Source organism: Genypterus blacodes, unplaced genomic scaffold (genome assembly GCF_046128005.1).
Source record: "Genypterus blacodes isolate CSIRO-AG114 ecotype Tasmania unplaced genomic scaffold, CSIRO-AGI_Gbla_v1 ptg000058l_1, whole genome shotgun sequence".
NCBI classification, from domain to species: Eukaryota; Metazoa; Chordata; class Actinopteri; order Ophidiiformes; family Ophidiidae; genus Genypterus; species Genypterus blacodes.
In genome coordinates this window covers 5,233,694-5,248,212 of record NW_027466870.1, presented here as the reverse complement: position 1 = coordinate 5,248,212, position 14,519 = coordinate 5,233,694, and the positions used below count along the sequence as shown (strand labels likewise).

The following is a 14,519-nucleotide window of genomic DNA, read 5'->3' as shown; positions in this document are numbered from 1 at the left end:
CTATCCCATCCCCTGCAGGTTTAGTTTGGATGCTAATGCTCCTATCCGTTCCCTTAAAGGAGACGGGAGCAGACAGATTTATGCTGCATCCCTCAGTTTGGTTTTGCTCGTTAGTGATCTGGCCCGGTAATCACAGCCGAATCTATGGAACCCCTGAGAAATACAAAGCCAGCCGTGTCAAACTCTGCTGCCGTTGCATTGAAGTGGACTCGGCTGGTTGATGCCGTTCTCCCAGCGTGACAAAAACAACTTCACAGATGCGGCGGGCGATTCTTGACACTTACTGGCTGTTCGTTTAATTTTCCGATTCACCTCAAGTGCACCTGCTAGACGCTGCCTCTCACCTCATATAGTCTGTCCAGAGGGGTCCAGAGGGGTCCAGAGTGGTCGGCATGGCTCATCATTTGAAAGGAAAGTCTTTGTAAACTGATGACTCTGTCCTGTTTGTTCTTTCAGACGGTGATATTTGGATCCTACCTGGTTGCGCACGGCTTCTTTAACGTCTATGCCATGTGTGTGGACACGTTGTTCCTTTGCTTTTGTAAGTATGCGTTTGTTTTCAGCACGTCAGCTTCCTTGATGCCGCCTCTGAATGATCGCTAAAGCTGATTCCTGCTCGTTCACTGTCTCAGCCCTTTTATCTCCGCTCCACCTTCTTAATCATTTCCCCCTCACTAAGTCTTTTGCTTCCCTTCTCTTTCTTTCTCTCTCTTTCTGGCTGTCGCTCTGTGCTTTGCTGTGCTGGACCCTGGCGGCAGGTGAAGACCTGGAGAGGAATGATGGTTCTTCCTCCAGGCCCTACTACATGTCGCCTGGCCTGCACAAGATCCTGCGCAAAGGAGACCAGGGTGCCAAACTGTCTGCTGGCTCCTGAGCGACGCGGAGCTCTCTAACTGAACCTTCTCTCGTCTTTCACTCTCTCACTTCTCTGCGTGTTCATGTGGGGGGGGGGTCTGGACGTGGGGCTTGACCTGGCAGGGGACGACCTGGACATGACAGGGACATGCTTTTTCCAGTTCCTCCCGTTGTGGAGGACACGAGAGACTCGACCATGAGCTGGGTTTCTCTTCCTGACTTCCTCTTGAGCCGACTCAGATACTTGCCTTTTTTTAACGCCGTCTTCTTCTTTTTTCCTTTTTGCTTTTTCCTTCTGCGTATTCTCTGCTGCCCTCTGCCTTACTGCGAGGGTCACATGTCAACTCACAGGGATGCATGCACAGGCCCAGATGGAAACGATGCAAGCCTTTAAACCCAGACAAGCATGAGGAGCGTAAACATGTACAGACGCCGCACACGGACAGTGGCGGCACAAATCATCCTAATAACACGACGGACATACCAGGTGTCCTCTTGTGCGCACTTTGGTCTTCTAGTGTAAAATCCTGTTTGGTAGGCACTTTCACACATATGGCAAAGGAACTGTTCTTTCTGTCTAGCATGAGTATTTTACTGCCTGATGCTGTTTACCTTTGGTTTTCTAGGTTGCTTTGACACACTGTATTTATACTAACACACACATGCAAAATCCAAAAATGGTGTGTGTGCGACTGTGTACAAGGCAACGCTGGTTTCCTCTTATTTTCCGTTACACACCGTCACACACACACACGCGCGCGCTTACAGCGCTTCATCACTCGTTCATAGATGTACTGTAAACAAAAGGAGGAGGTCAAGACTTATAAACGCATTTAATGGTTTTTACGTAAGATCTTAATGGAACCTGACCGTTTTCAGGAAATTTGCAAATGCAGCCACTGTTAATGTGCCTAGTTGTGAAAAAAAGAAGAGCAAACCGAGTTCCTTTTATTCTGTAGTTTAGAGATAACAACAGGAACTTTTGAGATACCATTTATAAAAGGATGTCTAAGCCATTTTTGGTAATTTTTTTATTGGATGGTTCAACTATAGTGCTGTTTTAATACTAAGTGTACTACACACACACACATCAGTCTGGAGGTGATTCAGTGTTCTTTTTGTATAGGAGAGTTTTTAAATAATGAAACCCAAATGAAAAATGTGAATCCTTTTTTTGAATAAACATAAATGGATGAAGTTTTGTCCTGTATGTCACCAACCAACATCCATGACACATACATGACCTGTGTGATGCCTGTCAAGTGTTTAACATGCACCTGCTACTGCCCCCCAGTGGTGGATCTGGAGACAAACAATGGTTCTGCTGCACGGCCGTACCACATGAGCAGCACCCTGAGGAGCATCCTCAACAAGAAGAACAGCAAGAGGAGGAGATAGAGGGGAGGAGACAGAGGACCATGGACCAAAGTGTGGTACATATGCCCATGTGGCAATAAGCTTCTGCCAAATATAATGAAAGACTGAGGCATATAAGAAGCCTGGGTCCTCAGAGTGAGTGTGTTTGGGGCCAAACTGGTTAATCTACTCTAATGACCTCCTGACTCAGACAACACACAGATTAGAGGATTAACTTCTTCAGGTATCAACAGCAGACAGGCTGTCTAAAAGCTTTATGCTAAACAGTTAGTGTAATATTTTTAATACTATGTCAGGGCAGACAGAGTACAATGTTTCAGCTATTACTGAAATATGAATTAGAGAAAACCGGCTCCTAATTATTATAAATACAGAATAAGATCATATCCTACAGGAAAACCAAAGAGATCTGGTTTCTGGGCTTAATCTCTCTGAGCTGCCACTTTGGGCCACCTGGTGGTGCCTGTCATTAAAGTCACAAAGCTGGCTGACTGAAGGAGCTTTTCTGTGGAACGGTCAAACAATAGCTAATAGTCTGTAGTTTATAAATGTTTTTTGTTTTGTTTTGTATTTACCTCAAACTGTCTCACATTGAGAAGGTTCACTGTTTGTACTGTTAAAGTGCTTCACACTTCACTGGGTGTGTACAGGCGTCTTTTGGATACACTGTGTGTGTATCTGTGTGTACATTTGAAGACATTCTTTTGAATTGACTGAAGAACCTGATGAAGGGATGTTGAGCCGTCAGGTGGAAGTTATTCATGTGTTTTCCAGATGGGAGGTGCAGAAAGGAAAGGGGAAGTGGAAGGGCGTTATGTTTGGTGAGCTCTTAAAGCTTTTTGGTTTGGAGGATTTCATAACCTGACGGCCCTGCAGCCTAACCTGTGTGTCCTGTGGCCAAAGAGCAGAGTGTGTTCATACGGGATTGATTGGGTTTCATTTAGAAGATTCTGAGGAGCTATTTTGTAGGAATAACAAGGTGATCATCAAAGAAGGTGTGTGTGTGTGTGTGTGTGTGTGTGTGTGTGTGTGTGTGTGTGTGTGTGTGTGTGTGTGTGTGTGTGTGTGTGTGTGTGTGTGTGTGTGTGTGTGTGTGTGTGTGTGTGTGTGTGTGTGTGTGTGTGTGTGTGTGTGTGTGTGTGTGTGTGTGTGCGCGCGCGCGCACGCTTGTTTACCAAAAGCAGGGCACATCATTGAGTTATATGTTTATAATTCAGCAAAACATGGGGAAAAAACCCTACCCCCCACAGGTAAAAGGTACATGTGTGGCACGAGACAAATTACTTAAAGTATTTGGTCCTCTTGATAAATAATCAATCTGAAAGTGATGCCTTGTGTAGTTTGATCTCTGTCCCTGGTACAGATCAAACATCCTCGGCAGTGACTGTGACTCTTGACTCCTCCATGTTTGTCAAACATGGATTAAGCCCTAACAGGATGAAGAATGTACACAAAGTTAAATAAATAATTAAACAGTGGGAGGTGACTTCAGAGTGACATCACTGTCAGGCTCACACAGCTTCTGCTCCTGGACACGCTCAGACTCGCTCGCAATGGTGCAACATCACCATCCAGTGAAAGTACGCCAACTGTGAATGTGTACAGATATAATGTCTTCGTATAGGGTCTTAGTAAATTATGGACTTATTCTCTCATGATATCGGATGTATTTTGCTCCCTAGCTCAAATTTATCTCTTTATTTGTGTCTCCCATGGCGCTGAGACGTATTTCCATATTTCCATGAGATTGAGTGTGTGAGATCTGATAAGTCAAATCTTTTGATGTGCCTTCACTCCCCTCCCACGTCTGAAAATTAGATTCTTTTGGTCAACCACAGTCAACAAGTAGACACAAGCAAAGCGTCTCACTTGGTTTAACTGCAACAATTTGCTCACCACAAACCTGCAGGCGCCAATCTAACCTGTCGATAGATAAATGACTGATTCTCCTCGTGTGCTCGTCTCACAGTGTTAATGTCGTATTTATATTCACACAGAACAAACTGTGTGTGTTTGATTCCTGTTTTTCTGAATAAATAGTTTTTCCATTTTGTACAGCGGTTATTCTCTTCTCATTCAAATCAGCCCATGTAGTGAAATTAGACATTTATTTTGAAAACAGACTCATCACATACAATAAATATATTAAATTGCAATATTCAAACACTGCTTTACAAACATGTTTCAAGTTTATCTTCATACTGGGTTGACATTTTTGAGTCTGGCGGCTTTCACGTACAGTAGCACTGTCAAACTGGCACCAAGTACACAAATACACACACATGTAAGATGTCTTATCTCACAATCCTATGAGGAACACTGAAACCTGTCCATACGACACAGTACAATAAGGACAAATGATGTGTGTGTGTGTAACAGTGGATCGTGCGTCTGCAATGTATAAATAAAAATAGTTTTTTTCAAAGAAATGTTTCTATTTATTGAACATGTATCTTTAAATTAATATGTTTATGGAGATCTGAGTACTGTGAATGCTACTAACATTGTTGCTGGTGAAGTTTGGGAGGTGTGTGTGCTTGTCTGTGTGTTTGTGCGTGTGTGTGTGTGTGTGTGTGTGGTTCAGGCGTGGGACACAGGCAGGGAGGTCATGGCGTGAGCGGGAAGAAGCTGCTGAAACATGGATGGAGGTGAGTGAACTGTGAACAGAGACGGAGAGCAACACAGTCAGTAAAGTCACGTAAACGCACTGTAAACACTGTGTGTGTGTGTGTGTGTGTGAGAGAGAGAGACAGAGAGAGAGGGAATAATGCCTTACTGTCTATGAAGGAGTGTAGTGTGGAGAGCATGGAGCCCTCTGGGCCCCCGTAGGTGGTGTACTGCAGCTCCTCAGGGGTGGGGGTGGGCTGGGAGAGGTGGCCGGGGGGCAGTGAGCTCATGGGGTTGCTGGAGCCGTGGTTGGGGCTCACGTGCTTTTTGTGACGAGCTCTGCAGTTTTGGAACCAAACCTGTTTTAACAGAATGAGCTCTTTTTCCTTAGCCATGCATTCAAAATGACCCGAGGTTTAAGGGAACACTGAGGAAGATGAGTAGGAAAACGGGGGATTGATATGACAGTTTTTAATCCTCACCATCAAAAGCAGATACAAAATGCTTAGGGTTCATTTTGATAATTTTTCAAAGAGTATTTAAGTGACAGCCACGTATAATTATGACAGCTTGTAAAATGTCTTCCTTACTGTCAACAACAACATACAATTTATCAAACTATACAATTAAATTGTGTTGTTGTTTTCAGTCAGTTCAGGTATTACGTCATACACTGTCACTATAATAACATCCTGCTACTTCTGCTCTAAGTCAAATTAGACAAAACACTTTTATCACATCTGTAAATACTCAAATGTTTATGATGGCAGGAGAGATAAGCAGAGGCTCTATGGTCTGTGTGTGTGCGTGCGTGCGTGCGTGCGTGTGTGCGTGCGTGCGTGTGGATTATAGTGTGGTAAGGATTATATTTAAATCTATTATTTGAATCAGTTTTTCAAATCAAGCTCACATAGATCAATACACATATCTCAAAATAAGGGTCAGTGAAACCTAAAGGCATCCTTCACCACCCTGCATCTGCACTCTGAATAGATTCCCGTAGCGTGACTGACCTGTATGACTCTACGACTGAGGCCCGTCTGCTCTGCCAGTTTCTGCAGCGTCTGAGCATCTGGGTTATTGTCCTGTGCAAACTGGGCCTGCATCACCTGCATGCATGGAGGGAAATATCAGCTAAGATACCACTGCTTTATACGCTGCAAAACAGGAGGAACTGATGAGGAAACCCAGCAGGAGTCTGGATTTGTCTGTCAAAAGCAGCAGAGCATCAAATAGAAGATGAAACTGTGAGTGTTTGGGTTTTTTTCTAGAATTTTCCCAAGGCCCTAAAATGGATTCTGGCTATTTGACAAATTAGAATTCTGAAATCTTGGCCATGTCTAACAAAAGACTTTCTGTTTCTTTGACACAAATTCTAAATTAAGGTTTTGATGACCTTTTTATTTATATTTCAATACATTAATTTATTATTAATTTCATGGATTCTGAAAGCTGACTCTAACATTTTTAATCTGAATTGTTTCCCCTTTTATGGAGAAATATATCAAAATTAATGTTATATATGAAACAATGTATAGGAAGTTAAATCGAGCTATTCAATAGATAAATGTGTGTCTGTGTGTCTGGCTGAGTGTGTGTGAGGCGCTGGAGGTTGAGTTCACCTGCAGCTGGTCAGCGGTGAAGCTGGTCCTCGCTCTCTTTGAGGGTTTGGGCTGATTGATCTCCTGCTCTGTGGGCACAGCCCCCTCCATGTTCACACTGCTGCCTGCCACAAAAGCAACACGTGGAATTAAAGAAGAAATTCAGTTTTTACAAAACATCTGCTGCAAGAAAAACAGTAAGACTAGATCACATGGATAAGGTTTTTTTTTTTTTTTTTTTAAATAAGCAAAGGTGTTAATTCTCAATCTTTCCTCATGGTATCATAAATTAAATGTGTTATTTAAAATGAATGAATTTATCTGCATTACTCTCCTGTGTGTTTTAGCTCAAAGGTTAGTTTCATTTACGGCCTTGTTGTCATGTAAACAGGCCTATTGATCTATTAGTTTCAATTCATGTAATAACGAAAAATACAAAGAACGTTTTTTTATCGGTATAATAATTTTGGCCTGGTTAATAAAGATGTGATAGAAAATAAATGATGCTAATTTTATCCAGCGCAAATAAAAAAATGGAGAATTAATTCTTCGGGGTGAGAAGCTTCATCATTACGTCAACACAGAACGACACAGACAGAGAACTGCGAGTCATTAATTAGGGGAAATGGCTATTATGGCGCGCAGTAATCACATTTAGAAGCCCTAAAGTCAAAAAAATTAGCAAAATACATTTCTAAACCAAGAGAAACAGCAGTGTGTTTGTGTGTTTGTGTGTGTTATTGCAGGTATTCGCGGCAGACTTCAGGCCTCACCTTTCTCCACGGCCCGCTTCAGGTTGTCCAGCATGCAGTCATAGTGGACCCTGCAGAGCACCTTCTCCTCCACCAGGGCGAACTCCTCCCCGGTGGACAGCTGCCTCTTGCAGGAGAAGCAGGCGAAGCAGGCCAGGTGGTAAACGTTCCCCTTGGCCCGGCGGACCCAGTCCGTGGAGTGGATGTTTCTGCCGCAGCAGGCGCACCACGTCCCGTATCTCCTGTGGGGGTGTTTGGAGGAGAGTAGTGTTAGAGCAGAGACCCCAACGAGCTGCCCGGAGACGTTAAAGACGTCACGCCAAAACGGTAAAGTCACAATCAAAGCCTGAGAGAGAGGAATTACGCTCTGGTGAATAACAAAACTCCATGATGCGTTCACGGGCCAAAAATGATTCTGTAAAATATACCGGCCTTCAACACCTAGGTGAAAATTATTATTATTACACAAACTTACTATTTAAAATGGCTCATTTTAAGGCCATAAAAACACAGCAGTTGCTTGCCTGAAGTAATCCAGTTTGCAGAAAACCTCTTTTTCTTTGATGTAACAGCTGGTGTGGCTGCCAAGTGAGGTCTGGCACACGCAGCAGGAGAGGCAGCGCACATGCCAGCACAGGTCGTTCACCTGCGCCAAAGATGAGGAGAAATTAGCAACAGTCTCTCCAAAAGTGGAAAAACGTCTGTAACTGGCATGAGTCCTGACATGACAACAGCTCCAAGGCGAAACAGGGAAAATATTCTATGTATGTATTTATTTAAAAACAACATTGATGCGGTTTTACCTTTAATAAATATTTATCCACTATTTCCTCGTTGCAGCTCGCGCACACCGTCCTGCCTAAGAGGGGCGCGGACGCCATCGCCTGCAACGACGACGCGTCTTCATCCAGAACCTCCACCGGGGCGCCCTGCGGGATCAGACCTGCGGTGAGACAAGTGCGCACACAACACGGCCTCTGTGCGCACATAACCCGTCCACATTTGGCCCGTGGGTAACATTTGAAACGCGTGTCCAACCACAAAGCGAACGCACAATGAAAAATATAACATATTATTTAAATTACTCCAAAAAAAATGATTTAAAACATTTCCACGCTAAACTTTCTGAATAAATTTCAGTATTTTCCTAATAAAAACATTGATTGAATGGATCATTACAGTCATTTCCAACATAAACATCGCAATTTGGAGCTCAGAATTTTTCCCCCACAAGCAATAAATTCCAAAAACGTTCAGACGATTCCTCAAAAAAAGGGATAAAGTGATAAAGTTAATTCCCAGCCTGAGTTGGAAGATGAACCCTGCGTGTTATCTGCGCATAAAGACACAAACACGTTACCATGATGTCCCTGCTGTCCTCAGTGAATTTGCTTAGCAGCTCTTCTTCGTCTTTGCAGTCTTCGCACATGACGAGCGGCGGTGTTCGGGGCCAGAGGGGCTTCTTTGCTCTGTCAGACCTCTGGCTGCAGCCTTAAATGCCCCCCCTGAGCCTTCCCATCAATATCATGCGTTGCCCTTTTCACCATGACAACGCCGCCGATTACCGCAATGACATTTAAAAGAGAGGGATATGTCATTACTTAGGAAAACAGGCGACACTTGAACTAATAGTTATCCTGTGTGCGCATTATGTCCTTCAGAGGCGCATTAGCGATTCGGCGTTGCACTGGCGCGTGCGCGCGTGTGGGCGCGTGTGTGCCCAAAGCCCCCAAACGCGCCAATTCCGCGCGTCAATCACAGAAAAACAGCGCCGCGTCGCGAAGGAAAAGGAATTGATTTATTTAATAACAGCAATTAAAAAGGGGGGCTAAGCTCGCCACAAACGTCTACCAAAAGGTGAAGAGGTCTCATTAACTACTTGAGTTTTAATTGCAGATATTCGGCGAGGGGTAATTTTCGCTCGACATTTCCTTAAATTGTGAAAATACTGAGCTGTCAGGCCGCGTTTAATGACAGAGCCGCGTCCACTCTGATGTCAATGGAGGAGCAATTTACTGCAAATGTTTCCTTTCCAACGCGCTGACCCGCACCCGGACCTGTTGGGGGGGAGCCACACATCACGCCCCTTTAACTTCAACCGTGAACGCTACTCACCGCTTCGTCGGACAACACCGGTCCGCTCCTCTCATGGTCGCGGACCACGCAGCATTGGACCGTGACTTCACTCTTCCAGCGCATTTCCGCGTCCCCCGGGCGCTCCGGTGCGAAGGTGAAGCATTGAACGCCGCCGCGGCTCCTGTGCAGGATTCCTCCGCGCGTCAGGCCGCCCCGAGGTGCTTCCAGAGGGCGGATCATAACTCATACTTTCCCCGGTCCGCCTCCCTCCCTGCCACACATGAGCTCGCTGTGGGGTCTAATGCGAGATTTGACACACACACACACACACACACACACACACACACACGTGAATCTGTCATCAATGCAGCCCTGCAAACCTTGATGTTATTCACTCTCAGGGAACACCGTGCATTTAAACACACACACAAACACACACACACACACACACACACACACACACACACACACACACACACCTATAATACCTCAATATCAGCAACTTTTCTTTCAATCAACTTGGACTTTTCTGTCCCTGCATGACTTTCTTGTGCCTCTGAAATGTTTGCAGTACAGGAAGAAAAGCTTAAGGCAAACAAGACAGATGTTCTCTATATGTATCGCTTTTAATTCCTTCTCTCTGTCTCCATTTTCCTGCATTATTACATCTCTTCCTCCTCTTTGTAATCTGTTGCTTTTCCCACCTGACCTTTGGATGAGAGGGAATCTCTGTCCCTCTTAATTTTTCCTCAGATTTTAAGTTTTTCTTCAGGGGTTTCCTCATCTTCCCTCAGAGATCTCTGGGCCGGGACAGGAGCCCTTTGTGGCTGTGGGCCTGTAAAGCCTTTGAGACTGAAAATAAAATGTACTTAAGCAAGAAATCAAGAAGAACACTGACTCCAAATACAAATTGACTTCACAGAGTAAAATCAATCAGCTTAAGTTAAATAAAAGTGTCTCATTTGTCTTTAACTCTAGCCTGTGATCCCTTAATTAGCAGTTGAATATTAATCTATTTAATTCCTTCCCTTAATTTTCCAGAACAGTAACATGTAACTGAAGCTGCGGCTGTATAATTAATATCTCACTCTTGCAGGCCCTGAGTGATCATCTTCATCATATTCATCATCTGCATGGCACGTTGTTGCTTAAAATAGAAATCTGTATGCAAATGGTGTCTGCTTTAAAATCTGCATCTGTGCAGCAGCAACAGCAGGAGGTGTGTGTGTGCGTGTGTTTGTGTGTTTGTGTGTGTGTGTGTGTGTGTGTGTGTTTGTGTGTGTGAGAGAGAGAGAGTTTCAACGGTGCGCAGCGAGCAAAGCAAACACACAGCAGCTTCATCTGTCTCCGTTTTTTTTGTTCTCTGTCTTTATTTTGGTTTCACTCGCTTCATCAAACCGCTCACGCAATCCCCCTCACCGCCCCACACCCTGCGCCTGAGCTGCTTTCCTGCCCTCTTCTATTGGAGGTTTCCAGTGGATAAGATTCAGGCCTGCACCGGCATGAGTCTGCGTCCGTATCGCCTCATCGCAGGTTTCCAGCGCTCCTCTCTGCAGGATAAAGGGAGCCTAGCGTGCCTCCATGGCGTTGTGTCCTGTTCCACCCGCTGGAGATGAATGCTCCTTATCAGACAGCTCATCTCAAAGTGTTCCACTGTAGCAGAGATGTCTGATGCGGCCCAAAGAGACAAGACTCGCCTCCCAGAATCCTTCCCCTACCTGTGGACTCAAACTTCCAACTGAGGGCAGCAGGGCCGAGAGGGAAAGGTCAAAGGTGAGCGGAGGGAGAAAGGAGGAGAGGTTGGGATGAGAGCGAGGTTGTTATTGTGTGTAGAGGAGCGTGAATCACTCGGTGTAATCACAGATGTTAGGGGGCGAGATGTGGATCTGGGCGTGTTCCAGTTGCGTGTTTTCATTTTCAGCATTCACATGGCTGACTTGGTAAACGTGTGGCGTGATGTGGATCTGGGCGTGTTCCAGTTGCGTGTTTTCATTTTCAGCATTCACATGGCTGACTTGGTAAACGTGTGGCGTGATGTGGAGCAGACACAAACAACGTCTCGTCTGTCAACATCCTCGCAAACCCGTTCTGCTTCTTTACAGGTTCACTCTGCCTGGACGTGTGTGTGTGTGTGTGTGGGTGTGTGGCTGAACTCTGGAGGTTGTTGTGATTTATAGCTGCGATTCTTAATGATTTATAATTAGTGGGATGGATGCCAATGTTTTTGTTGCTTGACAGATATTTCGAGGAAATTTGAGCGAGTACAGCAAAACACAGTGCTCCTGCTGTTTACCACACATGACTGACATAAACACTGATATATATATCAGTGTATATATATATCAGTGTATACTGATATATATATATATATATATATATATATATATATATATATATATATATATATATATATCTATATATATATATATATATATATATATATATAGATATATATAGATATATATATATATATCAAGTACTAATATATACATTATCTGCTCTACATGTGACTCTGTTAAATGTACTTTTATTTGCATTTACAAGCATTTTGACACCCGTGGAGATTTTACTTCCCTGTGCTTTTACTGTGTCGTCCTCACACACACACACACACACACACACACACACACACACACACACACACACATCAAGAATAAGTGCTACTTCCATTATTTCAGCGGGATGCTCCAGCGTTTTCCTCTGAATTGAAATTCTCGGCCGCTCAAATTACAACAATTTAGATTTCTCGCTTTGAAAGTTTCATTTCTGAAAGTAAAAAAAAACCTAAACCTACAGGGGGGACAAGGAATTCTGGAGACTTCCCTTCAAAGACATATTGTTGAGCCTTTGGCCCCAGCGAGCCACCAGGAGGAAAATCTCCTAATTCTCTACTTCCACACAGACTCAACCTTTGTTTTCTCCGGGGCCGCAACCGCTCGTTGACTTCATTGAAATCAGCCCAAATTGGGGTGGTTTACAATTGACACAACGAGTTTGGCGTGACCTTTTCTCCTTGCTGTAAATGGGCACTCGTGGAACCTGAAGGGGGGAGGTTGGTGGGGTTGCGGAGGAGGGAGGGATGGAGGGAGGGAGGAAGGGTGGAGGGGCGGGGGTCTGTGTTGGCTGAGGACGGGGGCGGGGGCCGGGTGGGGTTCGGGGTGGAAATCACAGCAGTGAAAATGGCAGTGCGGTGAAAGAGTTGCCTGATTGCATTGGGACAGCGTGCGACAGGCAGCAGCCACGCTCAGCCCAATCAGAGCCACATAAGGAAAAAGTGCCCTTATCAAGGAGTAATGGCCCACTTGACAATCACACAGGCACAAAACTGCTCTATTTAACGCTGATTGCAAAAACTGCTGCCCCCCCATCTCCAAACCGCATGACTCCCCCAGATCTCCCTGCCACCTCCCAGCTTAACCGCCATGTCCTTTTCCTGAATGGAATTTATAATCACCCCCACTTTTATTTCCACGCTAATTGTTATTTTAAGATTTATATGAGGCATTTTGAAACGTCTGTCCTGATTGCCGTGTGTATTAGGGGCGCTGGAGACGCATCCGTCTCAATGCCACCAGACTGACAGGTAGAGAATGTCAAAGTGTCTGTCTGTCTGTCTGTCTGTCTGTCTGTCTGTCTGTCTGTCTTAGTTCCTTCATCTTACATGTAACAAAGATGTCCTAGTAAAAAGAATCTCACAAACTTTGCATTGTTTACACTTGACCTCTTCAATTAGAGGGTGTAAGTGGACATTTTCTTCTTTTGTTGTTATCATCCTCAATACAGCATCAAACCTTCAAATCTCTCTATGTTAATCACAAAAGGAGCTACAGAGGTTTTGTTCCGTCTCGCAACAGGAAAGGTTGTTTATTTGATTCGTACCTCCAATCATTTTTTTTTTCAATAATCTTTTATTTTTTTAAAAATGTTTTATTATAATTTCTTTTTACACGTTTTACTCTATATTTTGATTTTTCTGAACCCTTTGAGACCCCGACGGCGTCCTGCTATTCATAAGAAAGAGAGGAAATGATATTGTGGTTTTGTTCAGGGGCTCTGCTGATTCTCCTCCTCTGTGCTGGGCGGCCTTTTGCTTTGTCCAGGAGTTATTACACCAACATTACATGGAATATAAACTAATTTTAACAATACATTCAAACAGTGCACTTCATGTGTTAGTAGGGACGTCCAAAGGTTATGAGCCAAGAGAGAGAGAGCAGTGAGGGTCCTGTACAATGAATCTGGCTCTTTCTAGAATAAAGCTGAGAGCAGGACGGTGTTTACACGTCTATTTATTCAAAATATATAGAAAAAGGTTAGATCATTAGAATTAGCTGCAAAGAAAGTCTGTTTTACCAGTAAACACAAGTGAAAGAACTGTGTGTGTTTGTTCACTTTGACACAATAATACAAAAACAATCAAAGTATCAAATGAAATGCTTTGTGCTTGTTTGTTTGCAGAGTAGAGATTCATTCCTGTCTCCATCAATCCCTTTGCTGTCTGAGGAGGATCCAGCTGAAGGCTCTGTGCAGCTGTGTGTTTGACATGCTTACAGGTGTGTGAATACGCAATACACACACAAACACACACGCGTCTAAGCCTTTATGTGAAACCACACACTCATTCAGATCCACATCTGTTTGTTTTATTTTTTAAATTGTATCACAATAATGAAAATCATCATTGTGTTGTTGTAGTGTGCTGCATGAATATCAATATTTGTGTGTACTCATAATCAACTGGCTTTCAGAAGAGAAAATCAGCCAAAGCAAGTTCAATACGACGAATGGAATAATGGATGAATGCAACAGAGTAACATTGGAGCTCTTTTTATTATTGTCCTCATCTCTTCCTTGTATCACTTCATTTCTCTAATTGGCTAACATTAATTTCTACAATACTCACACACAGATATCTTTGCCCATGCCCTTATGCACACACACAAACACACACACACACACACACACACACACACACAGACAGACAGACAGACAGACAGACAGAAAGACAGACAGACAGACACAATTCTGACCTATACATACCACACACTGATACTTATATCTATAAGTGCTAAATGAATATAATTTCCTTGTGGCATTTTTTCCTCATGCATAACTTTTCTGATTTTAAAAGAAAACAATACTGGAATTAAAATAGAATATGAAACAATATAGGATACATGTTTATTGTATGATGTCTCTGCTCTATAGCGTCTCCATTTTATTTTGGTAAGGAGTTTATTGGCCATCAGTT

At 43.7% G+C, this 14,519-nt stretch overlaps 2 protein-coding genes across 4 annotated transcripts in view; one reads left to right on the top strand and one right to left on the bottom strand.

The window, feature by feature from the left end:
* slc44a5b (solute carrier family 44 member 5b) overlaps positions 1–4,549 on the top strand; it is a 31,896-nt gene extending 27,347 nt beyond the window's left edge. For both annotated transcript variants that reach the window (XM_076153190.1, XM_076153189.1), the window contains 2 exons: positions 457–541; positions 2,150–4,549. In XM_076153190.1, the coding sequence (XP_076009305.1) occupies positions 457–541; positions 2,150–2,253 (189 nt within the window). In that variant the 3' untranslated portion in view covers positions 2,254–4,549. The remainder of the gene's footprint in view (positions 1–456; positions 542–2,149) is intronic.
* On the bottom strand, positions 4,461–9,523 carry LOC143002830 (LIM/homeobox protein Lhx8). 2 transcript variants are annotated; one of them, XM_076153191.1, is made up of 8 exons: positions 9,308–9,523; positions 7,996–8,169; positions 7,717–7,838; positions 7,214–7,434; positions 6,462–6,565; positions 5,853–5,948; positions 5,009–5,198; positions 4,461–4,889 (listed from the first exon to the last, which is right to left on the bottom strand). In XM_076153191.1, the coding sequence occupies exons 1-8, from the start codon at positions 9,506–9,508 to the stop codon at positions 4,813–4,815; spliced, it is 1,185 nt and encodes a 394-aa protein (XP_076009306.1). In that variant the 5' UTR covers positions 9,509–9,523; the 3' UTR covers positions 4,461–4,812. The 2 variants fall into 2 exon arrangements, with proteins under 2 accessions (XP_076009306.1, XP_076009307.1); XM_076153192.1 differs by having other exon boundaries at positions 7,996–8,121.
* Positions 9,524–14,519: the final 4,996 nt, after the last annotated feature.

Coding starts and splice junctions, on each gene's coding strand:
- LOC143002830 (XM_076153191.1), bottom strand. CDS start 9,508: ATGATCCGCCCTCTGGAAGCACCTCGGGGCGGCCTGACGCGCGGAGGA. Junction 6,566..7,213: donor GAAGCGGGCCGTGGAGAAAG/GTGAGGCCTGAA, acceptor CTTTTGTGGCAG/GCAGCAGTGTGAACATGGAG. Junction 4,890..5,008: donor ACTACACTCCTTCATAGACA/GTAAGGCATTAT, acceptor CTCTGTTCACAG/TTCACTCACCTCCATCCATG.